Source organism: Natator depressus, chromosome 1 (assembly GCF_965152275.1).
Source record: "Natator depressus isolate rNatDep1 chromosome 1, rNatDep2.hap1, whole genome shotgun sequence".
NCBI classification, from domain to species: domain Eukaryota; kingdom Metazoa; phylum Chordata; order Testudines; family Cheloniidae; genus Natator; species Natator depressus.
In genome coordinates, this window is record NC_134234.1 from 162,523,934 (window position 1) to 162,541,877 (window position 17,944).

General features: G+C 43.1%; 1 protein-coding gene and 1 non-coding gene across 3 annotated transcripts in view; both read right to left on the reverse strand.

Moving 5' to 3' along the window:
- The window catches only part of LOC141983475 (trifunctional purine biosynthetic protein adenosine-3-like), a 52,353-nt gene that overhangs the window by 23,407 nt on the left and 11,002 nt on the right, over positions 1 to 17,944 (reverse strand). For both annotated transcript variants that reach the window (XM_074946689.1, XM_074946684.1), the window contains 11 exons: positions 16,669 to 16,843; positions 14,528 to 14,639; positions 13,759 to 13,818; positions 12,686 to 12,811; positions 9,672 to 9,759; positions 8,119 to 8,204; positions 7,106 to 7,274; positions 2,747 to 2,978; positions 2,513 to 2,607; positions 1,455 to 1,606; positions 476 to 674 (listed from right to left, as the gene is read on the reverse strand). In XM_074946689.1, coding sequence (XP_074802790.1) covers positions 476 to 674; positions 1,455 to 1,606; positions 2,513 to 2,607; positions 2,747 to 2,978; positions 7,106 to 7,274; positions 8,119 to 8,204; positions 9,672 to 9,759; positions 12,686 to 12,811; positions 13,759 to 13,818; positions 14,528 to 14,639; positions 16,669 to 16,843 — 1,494 coding nt within the window. The remainder of the gene's footprint in view (positions 1 to 475; positions 675 to 1,454; positions 1,607 to 2,512; positions 2,608 to 2,746; positions 2,979 to 7,105; positions 7,275 to 8,118; positions 8,205 to 9,671; positions 9,760 to 12,685; positions 12,812 to 13,758; positions 13,819 to 14,527; positions 14,640 to 16,668; positions 16,844 to 17,944) is intronic.
- On the reverse strand, positions 5,411 to 5,483 carry TRNAT-UGU (transfer RNA threonine (anticodon UGU)). The gene has a single exon. It is a non-coding gene; the product is annotated as a tRNA-Thr (tRNA).

Consider the following 17,944-nt stretch of genomic DNA (forward strand, 5'->3'; position numbering starts at 1 on the left):
TTTATTTGAGCATAAGCTTTCGTGAGCTACAGCTCACTTCATCGGATGCAAGTTTTCAAATTGGGGACGTATTCAGTGTTGCTACAAAGACAGGCACAGCTTAAACTGCACGTTTCAAAACAAATCCAGAAAAGTGTTTCTTACTTCAAAGGACCACCGAAAAGCTAGTTAAGCTCAGAGTTACAAAAATGAAAAGTGGGAAGGGGAAAAGTATTACCTGAGCACGGATTTCTGGGACAAAATCAAAATGGCACCTCTGTGACTGGGGAGGGGAAGTTCCCCATACTGGATATTTCTATTTGGAGAGGGACTGGACATTTTTTTAGTGCATTAAAAATCCAGCACCTCAAATTCTGCTCCCATTTACACCAGAGTAAGTGAGGGAGGAGAATCAGGCTCAGTGTCTGCGTACTAATGGCAGTAATAATTTTATATCAGAACCTTCAAATCCCATACAGGAAGTGAGTGCTCGTACCCAAGAGAGCGCATCCTGCCTTCTTACAAGCTTCAGCTGTTCCCGCTGTAACTGCTTGAGCCACTTCAGTGTCAAGTTTCCCACAGGCAAAATAGTTGAGGAAGAAGAGGGGCTCTGCTCCCTGAGCCAGGATGTCATTGACACACATGGCAACCAAGTCCTGGCCAAGGGTGTCATGTTTCTTACACATCTGTGCAATCTGTAACAAGACAGTGAGAGAACCAATCTATAGCTGTGATAGGAAGCAAACAGCAGCTCTGACATGGTTGCCACGTCAGAGGAAAGAAAAGCGGACAATCTTCTTATCACCTCCGCTGTCCACTTTAGAAATCAGAAATGGGAAAGTCCTGTCAGATCATCTAGTTCACCTCCTGGCTCTCTGCCTGTGCAGAATTTGTCCCTTCAATATAATTTTTTAAAATTATGTGCCGAGTCCAATATTAGATTGTCCTAAAGTGATGGGGCATCCATCAGTTTCTTCATGATAACTACAGTATGTGCTTATCAATATCTATATAAAATTAATCCATCAAACTTGGTTTTGCGTTCTGTATTACTTAGTTCATTGTTTTCATTTAACAACATAGCAAAACTCAAAGAGCATCATTAAATAACTTTCTTTTGCTTTATTAGGTGTAAAGGGGATGAGACTTCCTCCAGGGCTTAAGTTGTGGGGCTGTAAATTTGGTCTGTAGACATTTGGGCTTAGGCTGGAGCCAAAGCTCTTCGACACAGCAAGGGGGGAGGGTCCCAGAGCCCGGGCTACAGCCTGAGCCCAAACATCTACACAGCAATTTTTAGCCCCACAGCCTGAGCCCAGATCAGTTGATCTGGGCCAGCTGCAGGTCTTTTATTCCAATGTAGACATACCTCCAGTGTCTTTACAACGCTCAGAGTTGTAAGCTATATAATATATTGTGCTGTTTTTAAAATTCTCAGCAAACAACATGAGCTCTGGTATGGGCATGCCAGTGGTTACCTGCAGTTTAGTTCCAATGCCTTTAGTTCGAGATACCAAGATAGGATCATCATAACCAGTTGCTTTCAAGTCAAAGAGATCAGTAGAGCCTCCCAGATCTGCATGGCTGCCTGCCAAGTACAAAAAATGCCCAGGACAACTTTTAGGTAATTCTAAGGACAAGAAACAACAACAAGCGTAACTAGTGAAAATCATTACAGCTTGGACAACTTATTACTGGTCTCACCGACTAAACTAGAAACACGTACAATCATATGAAGTACAGATCCTGAACTCACATATTTCACGTTGTCATAACTAATATTTACGGCCTATTATTTTGTAAATTAGAGTGTATCTACAGCAAAAATCACTCGTGACCAGTATTTACCAACTGATCCCTTGTTACCTGATAATCTTTCTTATTTCACTTTAAAAACTAATTATGTAACAGAAAGCCTTCCTCAGACCACATGACTGTTACTAACAAAAGGCACAGTGTGAACAGCAGACCGCAAAATTCAGTGTTCATTAGCAAGATCACAGATACCTGTTTGCATATCATACACTGTTAAAACAATATATGAAGCTGGTACAAGAATTACTGTTAACAGTTGACTAGTGGTAATTACAGCATTACTTCAGTGGACACTGACATAATATTCTACTAAAAAGCTAGTTGCAAGGTTGGTTATACTACAGTAATCTAGTGTAGTGGTTCCCAAACTTTATTGGTTTCCATACTATCTTAAAAAATTGATGATCCAACAATTCACTTCACAGCAAGCTCTCATTCCACAAGTTCCCCTTGTCTAGTGTCAAGGTTAAGCCAGGGATGTAACTGAAAGAGAATGTCATTCCCCTTGTTTAACGAACAAGAAAGACAGAAGAAAATGATAATTCTCTTTGGTAAAGATGATCTAAACCCCTGGTTCAATCACATACAAGTGATATTGCCTCATTAGCGATACCAGTGCCAGGTGTTTCGCCTGAGTGGAAAGGTCAGTCTGCTCATTTCTTAGGAGAAATTCAGGTTTCATTCAAAATAGAGGAAGTTTGCAGAACTGTTCTAACCTTACCTGATCTACTACCAGTTACAGTTGGTGGTTCAGATTGATTAACCAAAGCACTGCTGGTTAGAGTGTATACACTTACATCACCATGTACCAGGCCTCTGAAAAAGAGAAAAGGGGGCGCATTTGTGGTTATAGTGACATTTTCTGCACCACTGTTGCTCATCACAGAACCAGAACAATATGAATGGCTGTGGGCTAGGCAAGCATCTATTTCTGCTAGTGCCCTTGCTTACATACACAGACCGCTGGAGGAAAGCTATAGCCCGATAACCAATGTCCTTTCTGAAAATGGCACCCTCGAACCGTATGGCTGCTACTCCTTTGTTGGCTTCTTCCAGTGCTGACATCAGATCCTCCTTGATAGCCGTTACCGTAAGGACTCTGCCACCATCAGTCACCACTTTATCACCCTGCATGGCCGTGCCTGCATGGAACACCTCCACCCCTAGCTCTCTCGCTTGTCGAAGTCCTACAAAAATGAAAGCAAAATTAGATCTCATTATTTTAAATAAAATATAATGTTGGTGACAGCGCTGGCAGCTGAAATTCTTTTTCTGCCTCATTGCACAAGTACAGGACAGGCAGTGGCCGTACACGCTTCCTTACACTTCCTCACCAATGTGTGTATCCGGAAAAGATTACTTCCAGGGTGAGAGAGTAGCTCACTTCACATGCCCATTCTATCCTAAATCTTCCTGCTGAGTCTGCCCTCAAGAGCAGCAGTTCATAGAATAAGAGAGATGCATTAGGACATTTAAAACTCACCCACCTGCCATGGCAAGATGTTTTCAACACCATGTTTTTGAAGAACTTGTCCAGTCTAATTTTAAATGATGCTAGAGACAAGGCTTCCCTTGAGATACTATTCCACATGCCAGAAGAACTCGCTATTTGGAATATTTTCTTGATATTCATCCTGTATTTTAATTTTCATCCTATTACATCTAGTTATACTGCTTAGACCACCCTGAACCACTCCTCGCCCTCCACAGAATCTGCACCCTTCAAATACTTGTAGATGGTTGTCTCCTCACCCCTAGTCATTGTTTAAGCAAGTTAAAAACCTTTAGTTCTTTCAGTACATACTAGAAAATAAGGGGGTTTTTTTGGGTGGGGGGAGAGGATTTGGGAGGTTTACTGTTGAGGTTATTTTTGAGGGAGAAATTTGCTACTATCATCACTAGGCAGAAAAATCCAACATAGCAACTCCCTGTGATGAAGCGGGACTGTTCTTTAGGTTCTTCCTCTGAATAGTGTGGGGGTGCCTCAGTTTCCCCATGCAGTTCTTAAGTATCTAGGTGGTGGGGTAAAGGTGTATGATCGTTGCAGAGCCCTAGAGGGCAGGTGTGTGCAGGGGTCTGGACACAGAGAATGGCCGACACCCTGTTTCCTGGCAACTGATAGCCAGGGCCCTTCCCCCCTGCAAGGTGAGAGCTAAAGGGTTGGAGAACAAAGGAATCAGGTGACCTCCTGGTCCGGGAAAGGGACAAAGCCCAGAGGAGGGGAGGCTGGAGAGAGGTTCAGTTTGCAGCTGGCTGGGGACTAGGAGTGAAGTGCAGACGTGGTTGTCTGGCTCACTGCCCCCCAAAATGGACCCGGCTGAGGGGTCCTGCTCTCTGCACCTACAAGCTCTGTTTTAGACCATGTTCCTGTCGTCTAATAAACCTTCTGTTTTACTGGCTGGCTGAGAGTCATGTCTGACTGCGAAGTTGGGGTGCAGGACCCTCTGGCTTTCCCAGGAGCCTGCCTGGGTGGACTTGCTGTGGGAAGTGCACGGAGGGGCAGAGGATGCTGAATGCTCTGAGGTCAGACCCAGGAAGGTGTGAGCTGTGTGTGCTGAAGACAGTCTGCTCACAGAAAGGAGACTTCCCCAGAGTCCTGACTGGCTTCATAGGGAGCAGTTCCAGAGCATCACCCGGGGACTCCGTGACACTCCCAATTTCACAATAGGCAAGGAAGTGTTTTTACCAGCAAAAGAAACCCTTTCCACTTGCTGCAATTATAATGTGTCACATTGCTATAGAGGCTGCACTGCAGTGAAGGTCAGAGCTGAACGACAGTTGGCTGTGCTTCATGACTCTGATTTCAAATTAACTCCTGTGCCTAACGTTTTAAGAGAACAGTTTATTCTGGCATATGTTTTTCACATTCTACATACAGTGTAAGCAACAGAAAAACACATATTTTAGTTGTGATATGCAAAGATTCTCATTTCCTTCTGTCCTGAAGAGTTCAGATGTTGCAGGGGGTTAAATGTATGCACACTAAGCAATGGCTTATGAATAAAGTGTCAAACTTAACCAGGGATTTCTTTGCATGTACTGTTTTTTGTCATTACTCATGTGTAGATTTAGGGTTATTGTAACTGAAATATACACTTCTTCAGAGCACCACGGGGATAAGCAAAATAAAGACACTGGCTGCACGGGAAGAGGATGAGGAGAGGGAATGCAACAGCAGCATTCTTTGACTCAGACACAATTTCTTCAGGAACATATGGAGCAGTGGGAGCTTTGTAACATGGGCTCCTCTCTGCACTGCTCAGGCTTGCTAGCTGGTGTAGAGGAAGGACTTGCAGACCAGATATGGTGTAGGGCAGTGGCTCTCAACCTTTCCAGACTACTGTACCCCTTTCATAGGATCACAGAATATCAGAGTTGGAAGGGACCTCAGGAGGTCATCTAGTCCAACCCCCTGCTCAAAGCAGGACCAATCCCCAATTTTTGCCGCAGATCCCTAAATGGCCCCCTCAAGGATTGAGCTCACAACCCTGGGTTTAGCAGGCCAATGCTCAAACCACTGAGCTATCCCTCCCCCCTCTTCCCCCCCCCCCCATAATAAATACCTAAGGAAAGCACCTCACTGCTGAGGGACAACAGACACTGCTAGAAGCTACTGTACATGCTCCAGTGAGCTTTGAACTCACAACCCCTGGTTTACAAGACCAGTGTTCTAACCCCTGAACTATGGAGCCAGGAGTCTGATTTGTCTTGCACACCCCCAAGTTTCACCTCACTTAAAAACTACTTGCTTACAACGATCAAACAAAAATACAAAAGTATCACAGCCCACTGTTACTGAAAAACTGCTTTCTCCTTTTTGCCATATAATTATAAAATACATCAATTGGAATACAAATATTGTACTTACATTTCAGTGGATCGTATAATAGAGCAATATAAACAAGTCATTGTCTGTATGAAATTTTAGTTTGTACCGACTTCACTAGTGCTTTTTATGTATCCTGTTGTAAAACTAGGCAAATATCTAGATGGGTTGATGTACCCCATGGAAGATCTCTGAGTATCCCCAGGGGTTCATATACCCCTGGTTGAGAACCACTGGTGTAGGGGAAATGCACTCTGCTCCTGTTATAAAGGTTAATAATTTTCAGTATTACACAGGCCAAGGTGGCGATGTTCCAATTTTAGCATGGCATTGTCTGGCTAAGACAACTGGCTCATCTTACCTACAAGCCAGCAAAGCTGAGCTAGTACAAGAGCACATGTGAAAAGGTGACACTCCATTTTGTGCTCCCCACAAAGTCTCTGGAGAAATTCTGAATTGGTCAGCCAGAATTCCACCAGGAACTCCTAGCGCTCTAGACCAGTGGTTTTCAAACTTTTTTCTGGCAACCCAGTTGAAGAAAATTGTTGATGCTCGTAATCCAACAGAGCTGGGGATGAGGGGTTTGGGGTGTGGGAGGGGCTCAGGGCTGGGGCAGAGGATTGGGGTGCAGGGGTGCGGGGTGGGGCCAGGAATGAGGGGTTCAGGGTGTGGGAGGGGGCTCTGAGCTGGGGCAGGGGTGTGGGTGGGGGTCAGGGGGGGTGCAGGCTCTGGGGCGGGGCTTGGGCAGGGAATTGGGGCGCAGGGCTGGGGTGCGGGCTTACCTCCGGTGGCTCCCAGGCAGTGGTGCAGCAGAGGTGCAGAGGCAGGCTTCCCGCTTGTCCTGGCACCGCAGACCATGCTGCGCCCTGGAAGCAACCAGCAGCAGGTCCAGCTCCTAGGCAGAAGCACACAAGCAGTTCTCGCCCGCAGGCGTTGTCCCCACCAGCTCCCATTGGCCGGGAACTAGCCATTGGGAGTGCAGAGCCGGTGCTCAGGGCAGGGGCAGCGCATCCCCCCCCAACTAGGAGCCGGACCTGCTGCTGGCTGCTTCCGGGGCGCAGCGTGGGGTCAGAACAGGTAGGGACTAGCCTGCCTTAGCCAGGCAGCACCACCGACAGGACTTTTAATGGCCTGGTCAGCAGTGCTGACCAGAGCCGCTGTGACCCAGTGCCTTACATTCCGCGACCAAGTACTGGGTCACGACCCACAGTTTGAAAACCACTGCACTAGAACCCTCTTCTCATCCCAACTCCAAGCCACAGTCTGGTCCTTAGAGAGAGTGCTGTTTGAAACTGCTAGCCCCTGTGGTACTTTGGACAGGTGTGTAAACCTACATTTCTATGACTATGACTGTCCCCCATGCACGGCTGCAAGGAGTCCCTTCTCCCCATGTGCCTCCTCAGGACCAGTAACAATATGGCTCTCTGCTAAATGAAACTCACTGGGCCCCTTGCAGTAGTCCTGGTCTGGAATTTAAGAAGAAGTTACCTGTTACCTCCAGGCCTTTGGCATAGTCTCCTGGGTACCCTTCACTTGCCATAACCACAGACACAGCAGTACGGTTTTCTGACCAAGCTGGCATGCAGCTGCAGAGTTTGCCATCAATTGTTGCTTGAATCACTTCATAAAAGTCATTTTTAAGCAGTGGAAGAATTACCTGCAAAAGTATGCTAAACAATTTAGTTAAATGTTTTTTGTTAACTGTTAAATATCAAAAACTTATTAAGCTTTTCTTCAAAAACTGAAACTCACATGAAGCTCACCTTAGTGAGCAAAAAATGTGTTGGAGAACCGGAAATATTTTGCTACATTTGCAGATTTGGAAATAAAATCAGTGAACATTAATTTACAGCAATTATTCCCAGACACTAGAGCTGAGAAAATAATTGATTTTTCTGTTTGGTGGCTGGACAAAAAAAGTCTGAAAACAAAAAAATTGGCTAGTTTTAAAACAAAAATTGTCTGTATCAAACATTTTGTTTTGACATTTGTTTCAAAACTACATTGTCTAAACAGCTCATTTTGACATTTCCAAGAATTTTATTTTCAGGGTTTTTTCAGCTGAAACTATTCACTGAACTCAACCTGAATTCAGATAGTTTCAGTATACCAAACACACATTTTTGGCAAATTTACTGTCACTAAGAAAATTTCATCCATTGTTAGCAACAGGCAGAAAGCAACCATCACCTGCAGAGACCAAGTATGAAACTACTTACCACAAATTTGTCTGGGCTCCTTTTCTACTCAGAAAACCAGAATTTGAGCAATAACCTCAAATCGCAAACTAAGCCAATGAACATTTCACAGAAGATAAATGCTAACAAGCAAATTTCTAATAGTTACTGCTACATTCTCAAAGATGCTCTTTTGTAAATTTCCATATTTGTGGTAGATATGACATACATCCTCTTAAATTATGTAAATTACATTAGTAGCAAGTTATTAAATTCTGGTATGGAACATGGAGCATATTTAGCTTTCCAGCATCTCTCACTCACCTGGCACTGCGGGTCACCAAAGTGGCACTTAAAGTTTAAAATTTTCACATCATCTTTAGTACGCATTAATCCTGTTTGCAGCACACCTGAACAGAAAGCAGAACTATACAGGCTAGCTCAAAGCAGTTTTTTCACTTTCTTTAAAAGCAGTAAACTGAAATGTGGGATAAACTTATGTAAACTGTAGGGAATCTGCACCATGGGTTCTGCAAAATGTTTGTGTTCTATGGCAATCCCTATAAAATCCCATAAAAATCCAGCAAACTGCATAGCAGTGCCATAAGAAACGTATTCCGTGATAGATTACTGAAGATACTAGAGAGGGACAGAGCGAGTTCAGAAACATTTGAGTGTCTTTAGCGTCTAAACACACAGGGGCAGATTCTGCCCTCTGACAAAGCCCATTAATTGCAGCCACCCTGAAGGTGTAAAGGGGCCTTGAAAAATGCACAAACACCTCCCAAAGAATACCTCCTGTACAGCAGAGACTTTTGTTTATTTGTAAAAACAACGAGGAGTACTTGTGGCACCCTAGAGACTAACAAATTTATTTGGGCATAAGCTTTGGTGGGCTAAGACCCACTTCATCAGCTGCATGGAGTGGAAAATACAGTAGGAAGATATATATACATAGCACATGAAAAGAAGGGAGTTGCCTTACCAATTCTAACGAGACAATTCAATTAAAGTGGGCTATTATCAACAGGAGGAAAAATCACTTTTGTAGTGGTAATCAGGGTGGCCCATTTCAAACAGCTGACAGGAAGGTGTGAGTAACAGTAGGGGGAAAATTAGCATGGGGAAATTAGTTTTTAGTTCTTGTTGTGACCCACCCACTCCCAGTCTTTATTCAGGTCTAATTCGATGGTGTCCAGTTTGCAAATTAATTGCAGTTCTCCAGTTTCTCGTTAGAGTCTGTTTTTGAAGTTTTTTTGTTGAAGAATTGCAATATCTTCCTACTGTATGTTCCACTCCATGCATCCGATGAAGTGGGTCTTAGCCCACAAAAGCTTATGCCCAAATAAATTTGTTAGTCTCTAAGGTGCCACAAGTATCCTTGTTGTTTTTGCTGATACAGACTAACGCAGCTACCACTCTGAAATTTGTTTATTTGTGTTGCACTGTATAGCTAGGCTCAGCAGAACTCAGTTTTAGTTTTATATAATTTCAACAAAAAAGATTAAAAAAAGCTTAAAAATAAACTGTAATCTATTTACATTTTCGAAGTTATGAAAAATTATGAGTGGGATCAGACAATTATTTAATGACAGAAGATGCTGAGATTCAAAAAGTTAAAGCTTTATAACTGTTAAAACACAAGTTGTCAACCTCATGTCAATATATACAAAGTGAATGTCCTTAAATCAGACTCTAATGGGTTCTCAAGCAGCATTTTACTTACTTTGCCGATCTGTAACTTTCAGTGCTAGGGAGATTTAAAGTAGGATGGGAAACTAGTGCATTCTTCTTTGATGGAGATAATTTGGAGTTCAAAAGTAGTTCAACAGAATTACTTGGCATGTGCTTACTCTATCATTCAGGTGAGCACTTACCTACATATGTTGTTCCCTGTTGTCTCATACCATCAACAACGTGTTGCAGGATAGAGTCTTTAATTTTCTCTAGAAGAGCTTCAGGAACCTGATGAGCAATTCCAAATTGAGAGCGTAAGCCTTTTATGGTACGTTTCCTCTTATTATTAATTCATCTGAGTCTCTTAAAAAGCACTGAACATAACCCATTTATTTTGTACCAGTTAAGTTGTCATGTTTCCAGAAGTGCCTGAATTTAAATTACAGTGAAAATGTAAGATAGCACCAAGATGTTATTTATTAAAAAGCTCTTTCTCTGGTTAAAGATCTATCACACGACATTTCTTTTCAACACTGTCTTTTTCTCCTGAAAACCATAACATTCTCTTGCTATATGCCTATTTTCACCCAACATACTTTGTTATTTCTGCAGGACCTTAAGAAGCCATTGAGTCCAGCGCCTTGCATTGAGGAAGGATCAAGTATACCTAGACTATCCCTGACAGGTGTTTGTCTAACCGAGAGGTTCTCAAACTTCATTGTACCATGTGACCCCCTTCTGACAACAAAAATTACTATATAACCCCAGGAGGGGGAACCGAAGCCTGAGCCCACCCAAGCCCCACTGCCCCGGGCAGGGGGCCCCAAAGCCAAAGCCTGAGCCCCACCACCCCTGGCAGGGTGCGGGGACAAAGCTGAAGCCTAAAGGCTTCAGCCCCAGGGGGCCTGTAACCTGGGCCCTGCCACCCAGGGCTTGGGCTTCAGACCCAGGCGGTGGGGCTCCAGCTTTGGCTTGAGCCCCAGGCCCCAGCAAGTCTAAACCAGCCCTGGTGACCCCATTAAAACAGGGTCACGACCCACAGTTTGAGAACCCCTGGTCTAACCTATACTTTAAAATGTCCAATGATGGAGATTCCACAACCTCCCTCAGTAACCTATTCCAGTACTTAACTATCCTTATAGTAGAAAGTTTTTTCCTAATATCTACCTTAAGTCTCCCTTGCTACAGATAAAGCTCATTGCTTCTTGTCCTGCCTTTAGCGAACATGGAAAACAACTGATCACAGTCTTCTTTATAACAGCCCTTAACATATTTGAAGACTTATCAAGTCCCCCCTCAGTCTTCTTTTCTCAAGACTAAATATGCCAAGTTTTTTTTAAACTTTCCTTATAGGTCAGGTTTTGTAAACCTTTTATTATTGTTGTTGCTCTCCTCTGGACTCTCTTCAATTTGTCCACATTTTCCTGAAATGTAGCCCCAGAAGCACAAGTGCCAGCTTCCTCCTTTTCTTGGGGGTGCTCAGCCCCCACTCATCCCCAGGCCCCGCCCCCCACTCCATCCCTGCCCCCCAGGCTCCACCCCCACCCCTCCTCTTCCTGCCCCCTCTCCTGAGCATGCCCCATCCCTGCTTCTCCTCCTGCCCTCCAGTGCCTCCTGCACACCGCGGAACAGATGATCATGGCAGGCAGGAAGCACTGAGAGGGAGGGGGAAGAGTTGATCGGCAGGGCTACTGGCGGGCGGGAGACGCTGTAGGGGAAGGGGGGAGGTTGGCTGCCAGTGAGTGCTAAGCATATTCGGCGCCTATGCCCAGAACTGTACAGAGAACTCCAGCTCAGGCCTCAGGAGTGCTAAGCAGAGCAGGACAATTACGTCCCTTGTCTTACCTACAACACTCCGGTTAATATACCCAAGAATGTTATTAGTAGATCACAAATTGAATATGAAGCAACAATAACCTCCAGATCCTTTTCAGTAGTACTACCATCTAACTAGCAGTTATTCCCCATTTTGCAGTTATGCATTTGATTTTTTCTTCCTAAGTGTAACACTTCGCACTTGTCTTTACTGAATTTCACCTTGTGGATTTCAGACCAATTCTCTAGTTTGTCAAGGTCATTTTGAATTCTAATCCTGGCCTCCAAAGTGCTTACGAAACCCAACCCAGCTTGGGGTCATCCACAAATTTTATAAACACAGTACTGGACCTAGAACAGACTCTTGCAGCACCCTACTAGATATGTCCCCCCAGTTTGACAGCAAACCAATGATAACTACTCTCTGAGTATGGTCTTTCAACCCTTGTGCACCCACCTTATAGTAATTTCATCTAGCCTACATTTCCCTAGTAGTTAAGAGAATGTCACTTGGAACTATGTCAAAAGTCTTAATAAAATCAGGATACAGTATATCACATCTACTTCTTCTCCTCCTTCCCCCGCATCCACTCGGCTAATAACCCTGTCAAAGAAGGAGATTCAGTTTATTTGGCACAATCTATTCTTTACAAATCCTTGTTGGTTATTACTTATCACACTACTATCTTCTAGGTGCTTAAAAATGCGTTTGATAGTTTCTTTCCGTATCTTCCCAGGTATCAAAGTTCGGCTGACTGATCTATAATTCTCCACGTCCTCTTTTTTCCCCTTTTTAAAAGATGTTTGCCCTTCTGTAATCTTCTGGGATCTCACCCATCCTCCACAGGTTCCTGAAGATCAATGTTAATGCTTCAGCTAGCTCCTTAAATATCCTCGGTCATCAGGCCCTGTTGATTTGAATACATCTAACTTATCTAAATATTCTTTAACCTGTTCTTGCTTGTGTTCCTTCCCCAGGTTAATGTTACTGTGTTAAGCAGCTGGTCACAAACATTCTTTGTTACCAAAAACAAACAAACAAAAAAACAATTCTGAAATCATTAACTAAGGTCATGTTTAATATACAGAAAGCCTCCAGACATGTCGGGAATTACACAGGTCCACTTTTTAAAGTGTATGCTCATTTCCAAAGTTACTAACAGCGTGGGAGGCACACCATTCCTAAAATTAACAGAAAAGCCATAAGGGAGACCATTTCCCAGTCCAAGAATGAATAATAGGACTGGGGCTCCATATCCTTATGCAAACAAAGCACTGACTTCACAGGGAGTTTTGCCTACATAATGGCAACAGAATTGGGCCCTTATTAACAAATTCATCAATGCTTAATTACATTTCATGAGTAAATTTGGAAAATAAAATCAAAAGATCACTAAACCTGTGGTGCCGGGCAATAAGCTCCCATCCCGGCAGTGTTTGGGCCCTTGTCTCCATCTATTAACCGTTTGTGGGCCTGGACTAGTGGCATGGGGGCAACAGTGACACCATCAGTGAAGCACAAGCACTGTAAAGAAAAACAAACACCACAGAATGTACTCAAATGGTTATGTTCTGTATTAACTGAAATCAGCTCAGAAGGCCACAGATTTAGCCCTGTCATTAGTATTTAAGGTTCAAAACTAGAAAACAATGGGCCAAATTCATCCTGTTGTAACTCCACTGACTACAAGGAGTAGCCTGTCTTAATTATTTATTTAGGTATTAACAAAGATTTCTGGAGACAATGGTTTTGACTGGTGAGGGCTGCATATAAGAATTCCTTCTACTATATTATCAGGGCTGGGTACATTAAGGTCCTGATCCAACAAGCCCACTGAAATGTATGCTTTCTTTAGGCATGTGAGTAGTCCCACTGACTTCAGTGGAACCATTCAAGTGCTTAAAATGAAGCACGTTTGTAAGTATTTGCAGGATCAGGGTCTAAAAAGAGAGCAAAATATTATCTTTGGTAATGGAGTAAAATCTTGTGTAGAGAATTCATCTTGTAACTGTGACACAACATCCAGACCTGTGTCACATAGGTAAGCTTAAATATTATCCTGAAGAGGAGTAACATATAGTTTACGGCAAGGAAAGCACCACAGCTGTATTTACAGATAAAAAAAGTGAACTAAGCATTGGGACAACAATTTAGGATGTAATGTAAAAATTACAGAAAAGTAGATATATTAAAAATCAGCAAACACTTTTTTTCTCCTCTAGAGAATCAATTCACCCCCCTGCCCCCAGATCACAGTTACTGCATATTTATGGTTAATGTAGAATAGAGTTGTACTGAGAATGTATATTGACTAACTTGACATCAGACTGCATCTCTTACATATTTATGTGGTAGCCATATAAAACACAAACTAGTTAAAATGAAGAATTCATGCTTTTAGGCAAAAAGTGTAACAATACAAGTGCATAAAAGGATTTGTGACCAAACTATTGAGCCAAAACTGAACATACAGATAGCTCTTCCCCTTCAAGAAGTTCTTCAATGACAACCGTCTCTCCAAACACTCTATCCTGCATTAAAAATATTCTTTAGTTATTAGCTGTGACATCCATCAGTTAGATTATGTCTTCTCTTTAAAAAAGAAAAGCATCGCAAAGAGAAGGAAACACAATGTATATGAAAAGAGCCAGTTTATGTTAATCCTGGGATTGTGGGCAGAGACAACCAAAGAAATGAAAAGACCACCCCCCTCAGATCAGATTGGGGCCATAGAACCCAGAACTTAACTGATTACATATGGGACAAAAAAACAGGGGTGAAGATCACAGATATAAAATGAGGGATCTAGAGGGGAAACCAAGGGGAGAACACTGGTCAACACCCATTGCCATGAGAAAGGGTCAAAGGAATCCACCCAGACGAACTCTGCCCAGTTATGTGCCTGGGCAAGGCATCAGGAAAATGGCCCAGTGTCACAAGAAACAGGCAGTTTTGGTGACTGAAGCCTTCCTTTTACCCAGAGAACAGGTATAGCATAGGCAGCAGCAGAGTAAGCTTCCCAGGACACCTGCCCTGAGCTGGAGGGACCTCCCTAGGTTAAGAAAATAATTAAATTTCAAGGTCCATTCAGCTCTCAGGCCAACGAAGTGGTGGGTTTTGTGGTGAAAAACACTTGTCTGTTCGGTCTAGAGAACGGAGAGAGATCCCCAAATTCATTTCTTCCAGGTCACTGGGCAGCGAGAATCGGACCTCACAGTATTTAAATAAAGGGTAGCTTACCTGCAAAATCTCTTGCACAGCTCTGCAGGCTTCCTCTTTGCTGGCTGCAATAATTATTTCTTTTCTAGCAGCTTGGCCACTAGCCTTTATAACCAGCGCAGGAAAGTCTGTGCTATAAGTGATGGCAGGGCACATTACAGTCAGGATCGGACAACTTCAATGCATCCTCTAAAAGGTAAATTTCTAACCTGAACACTTAGAAAATTTCCCCTTTTTCTGAGGAATGATACATTAAAATGTACCTGCTTGTACCAACCTTATATGTCATATTTTCAGATGGACTTAATGTGGTTTTGTGGCCTAAGCACAGGACTGGCAACCAAGAACTCCTGACGTCTAGTGCAGGCTCTGACATTTGCTCACTGTGCAGGTCACAGTCATAATTAATGCCGAGTTTTGCACCTAAAGAAGGGATTCAGCTACTTTGTTACATGAGGAATATCGTGTATTTTACTCAAATTTATAGCATTTATTCTTTGAGCATAAAATGATTTAACCAATTCCAAGAGATAGCTTAACCACATTTTATCCATCTTTCCTCCTCCCTCAGATATTGGATAGTAAAACTAAATGGAATACTTGAACAGATTGTTCATAACACCAGCATACAAATAGACACACATTCTGATATAGCACGTTTTCTTTTTCATATTTTAATCCACTCCAACAAAGCCCAATTGTTGACTTCAACGGGAGCAGGACCAAGCACACAAAGCTCATATTCTGCAACGCATGGCATGCCAATCTGGGATGGTTTTTCTTCTTTGTGTTGAAGGTTCTTTTATTGTTTACATATCAAAGTTCCTTTGCATAACTGTAATAGAAAATAGCGTAGTAGAACTTGTTTGGGTAAAATTAGTAAGAAGAGAGGTTTTTTTTTTAAAATGCATGTTCTCATTGATACTACTACATGTTATACATGACATAAGACAAAACACAATTTGTGGAGCCAATGCATGGCTGTAGAATAGAACAGTTGTACAGCTGTAGCTTTCTTCTGTGGTCAATTGAACTATGGTAATGGAGCATCACTACTTAAGGCCAGATTGTGAACCCCTTCTTCACAATTGTGAGCCACTCCCCCAAAGAATCCTATTGACTTCAGTGGGACTACTTAGAATCACCAACATGAGTAAGGAATATGCAATCTAGCCTTAAACGAGTAAGAAATCGAGCTTCAGCTGTATGTGAATCCTTTCATAGTGCTCCAGGAATAACACGGAAATCTGTGATGGCACACAGGAGAGCCTGATCCATATATAAAATATCTGAAGAAAACTTTAGTTAAATATAACGTTATTTTTCTTAGATCAGTTTTTTCCTTTATCATGGATGGCCAACTGTTATCCTTATGTAGTTTAACAGAGAAAAACCTCTATGATCTCTGAGCTGAAACTTGAAAAACTGCCATTGTGGCCCTTAGTGCCATTAAAGTTGCCCAATGGCCATCCTTGTCTTTGATTATTAAAGTACCCTAATGACAGCTAGTAGCTAATAAAGCATCAACAAGTAAAAGAAAGTATGAGGTAAAACCATGGGCGGTGGGTGGACCCCCCACTTTGGGGAGGCTAGCCCACTGGCCCAACCCCTTCCAAACGAGGTCCTGCTCCCCCATGTCAGGAGCCCTGCGCCCCCTCCCTGCCATGGCCAGAGAAGCCCCGGGTTGGCGGAACACCAATCCACTCCCCCTGCCAATGGAGGAGCCCCAGGCTGGCCCTAGCTATGCTGGCAGACCAACCTGAGCTGGAGAATTGGGAAGGCAGTGCGCCTTGCCTTCCGAGACCCCCAGACGCCCAGCAGACAAACGATGAGCTTTTTATGTGAGCTCTGCAGGTTCGGGGCGGCTGAGGAGGTGGTATCTGCTACTCAGCTTCCCGGGTTCATCAGTAATCTCTCTGGAATCCAGGGAGATTACTGATGAACCCAGGAAACTGAATAGCAGATACCGCTGCCTCAGCTGCCCTGGAACCTGCAATAGCGCATAATAAGAAGCAAAAACCTGCAACCTACTGTCCTGCAGCAGCAGCTCTGCCAGGGGAGGATTAGCCTTCCCTGGCCTATTGTATTTGTTGCCCACGGGTAAGACCAAATATACAAGATACTTGAAAAAGTGAATAAGCTTCAAGTGACGGATGGTTTACCTGGTAATAAAGCTACAAGCTTCTTGAGGATTGTCAAATGCTTTCCATCTTGCTGTTGGGATCCTGTGACAATCCAGAAAGGCTTTGGCAAAGCTTGTATTGGTCTCTAGCTGAGCTGCCTTGGCTGTGGGACCAAAACATCTAACTCCAGCTGACATCAAGTCATCCACAATTCCTAGTAATTGAAAAGTGCCAGAAGATAAATGCACTCAAATATTCAAATGTCTACCTAAGATGGCCTTTTTATTCTAGAAAACCATGGTTTTCAAACTGTGGTCCGCAGACCCCTGGGGGTCTGCAGACTATGTCTAAGATTTCCAAAGGGGTCCATACCTCCATTCAAAATGTTTTAGAAGTCCACAAATGAAAAAAAAAAAAAAAAAAGGTTGAAAACCACAGCTATAATAATAAAAAGGTGGGTGAGGTAACATCTTTTATTGGACCAACTTCCGGAGAGCGAGAGCCAAGCTTTCGAGCACATACAGAGCTCTTCTTCAGGTCTGGGAAAGATATTCAAGAGTGTGATAGTAAAAACAAGGAAGGACAGATTGTTTAGCATAAGTAGTTAACACATATTCTAAGAGACCATTCAAGGTGAAGTGGCCTGTTAACAACTCTCCAGTCATAGGACCAAAAAGGGGGCAGGTTAGCGGGTTATACATTGTTGGGAATAAGCCATAAATCCAGTTTCTTTATTAAGACCATAATTTTTTGTGTCTAGCAATGTTATGAATTTAAGCTCCCAGGCTCGTCTTTTGAAGGTGTTGTACAGGTTTCCTTTGACTATGAGAACTGAGAGATCAGATATGGAGTGATCATTTTGTTAGAAGTGGTCACCCACAGGTGAGGAGGTCTTTTTGTCCTTTATCCTTTTTCTGTGTGAATTCAAGACATAGTGACTGTCTGGTTTCACCCACACAGTTGGTATTGGGGCATTTAGTGCGTTGGATAAGGTACATCACGTATTGTGAGAGGCATGTGTAGGACCCATGGATCTTGAAAGGAGTGTTGTACTGAGTTGATCATCATAGCAGTGGAGATATGTCTGCAGGTTTTGCATCTGTTGTTATGCCAGGGCCTGGTGCTGCTTTGAATTGGAGTGTCCTGATCTGTGGGGAGCTTACTTCTGATAATGAGCTTGGAAAGGTTGGAGGGCCACTTGAAGGCCAGAAGAGGGGGTTCAGGAAAGATTTCTTTCAGGATGTGATCCCCATCAAGTATAAGATGTAATTGTTTAATGATACTTCCTGTGTGTGCCAATGTGGGATGGTAGGTG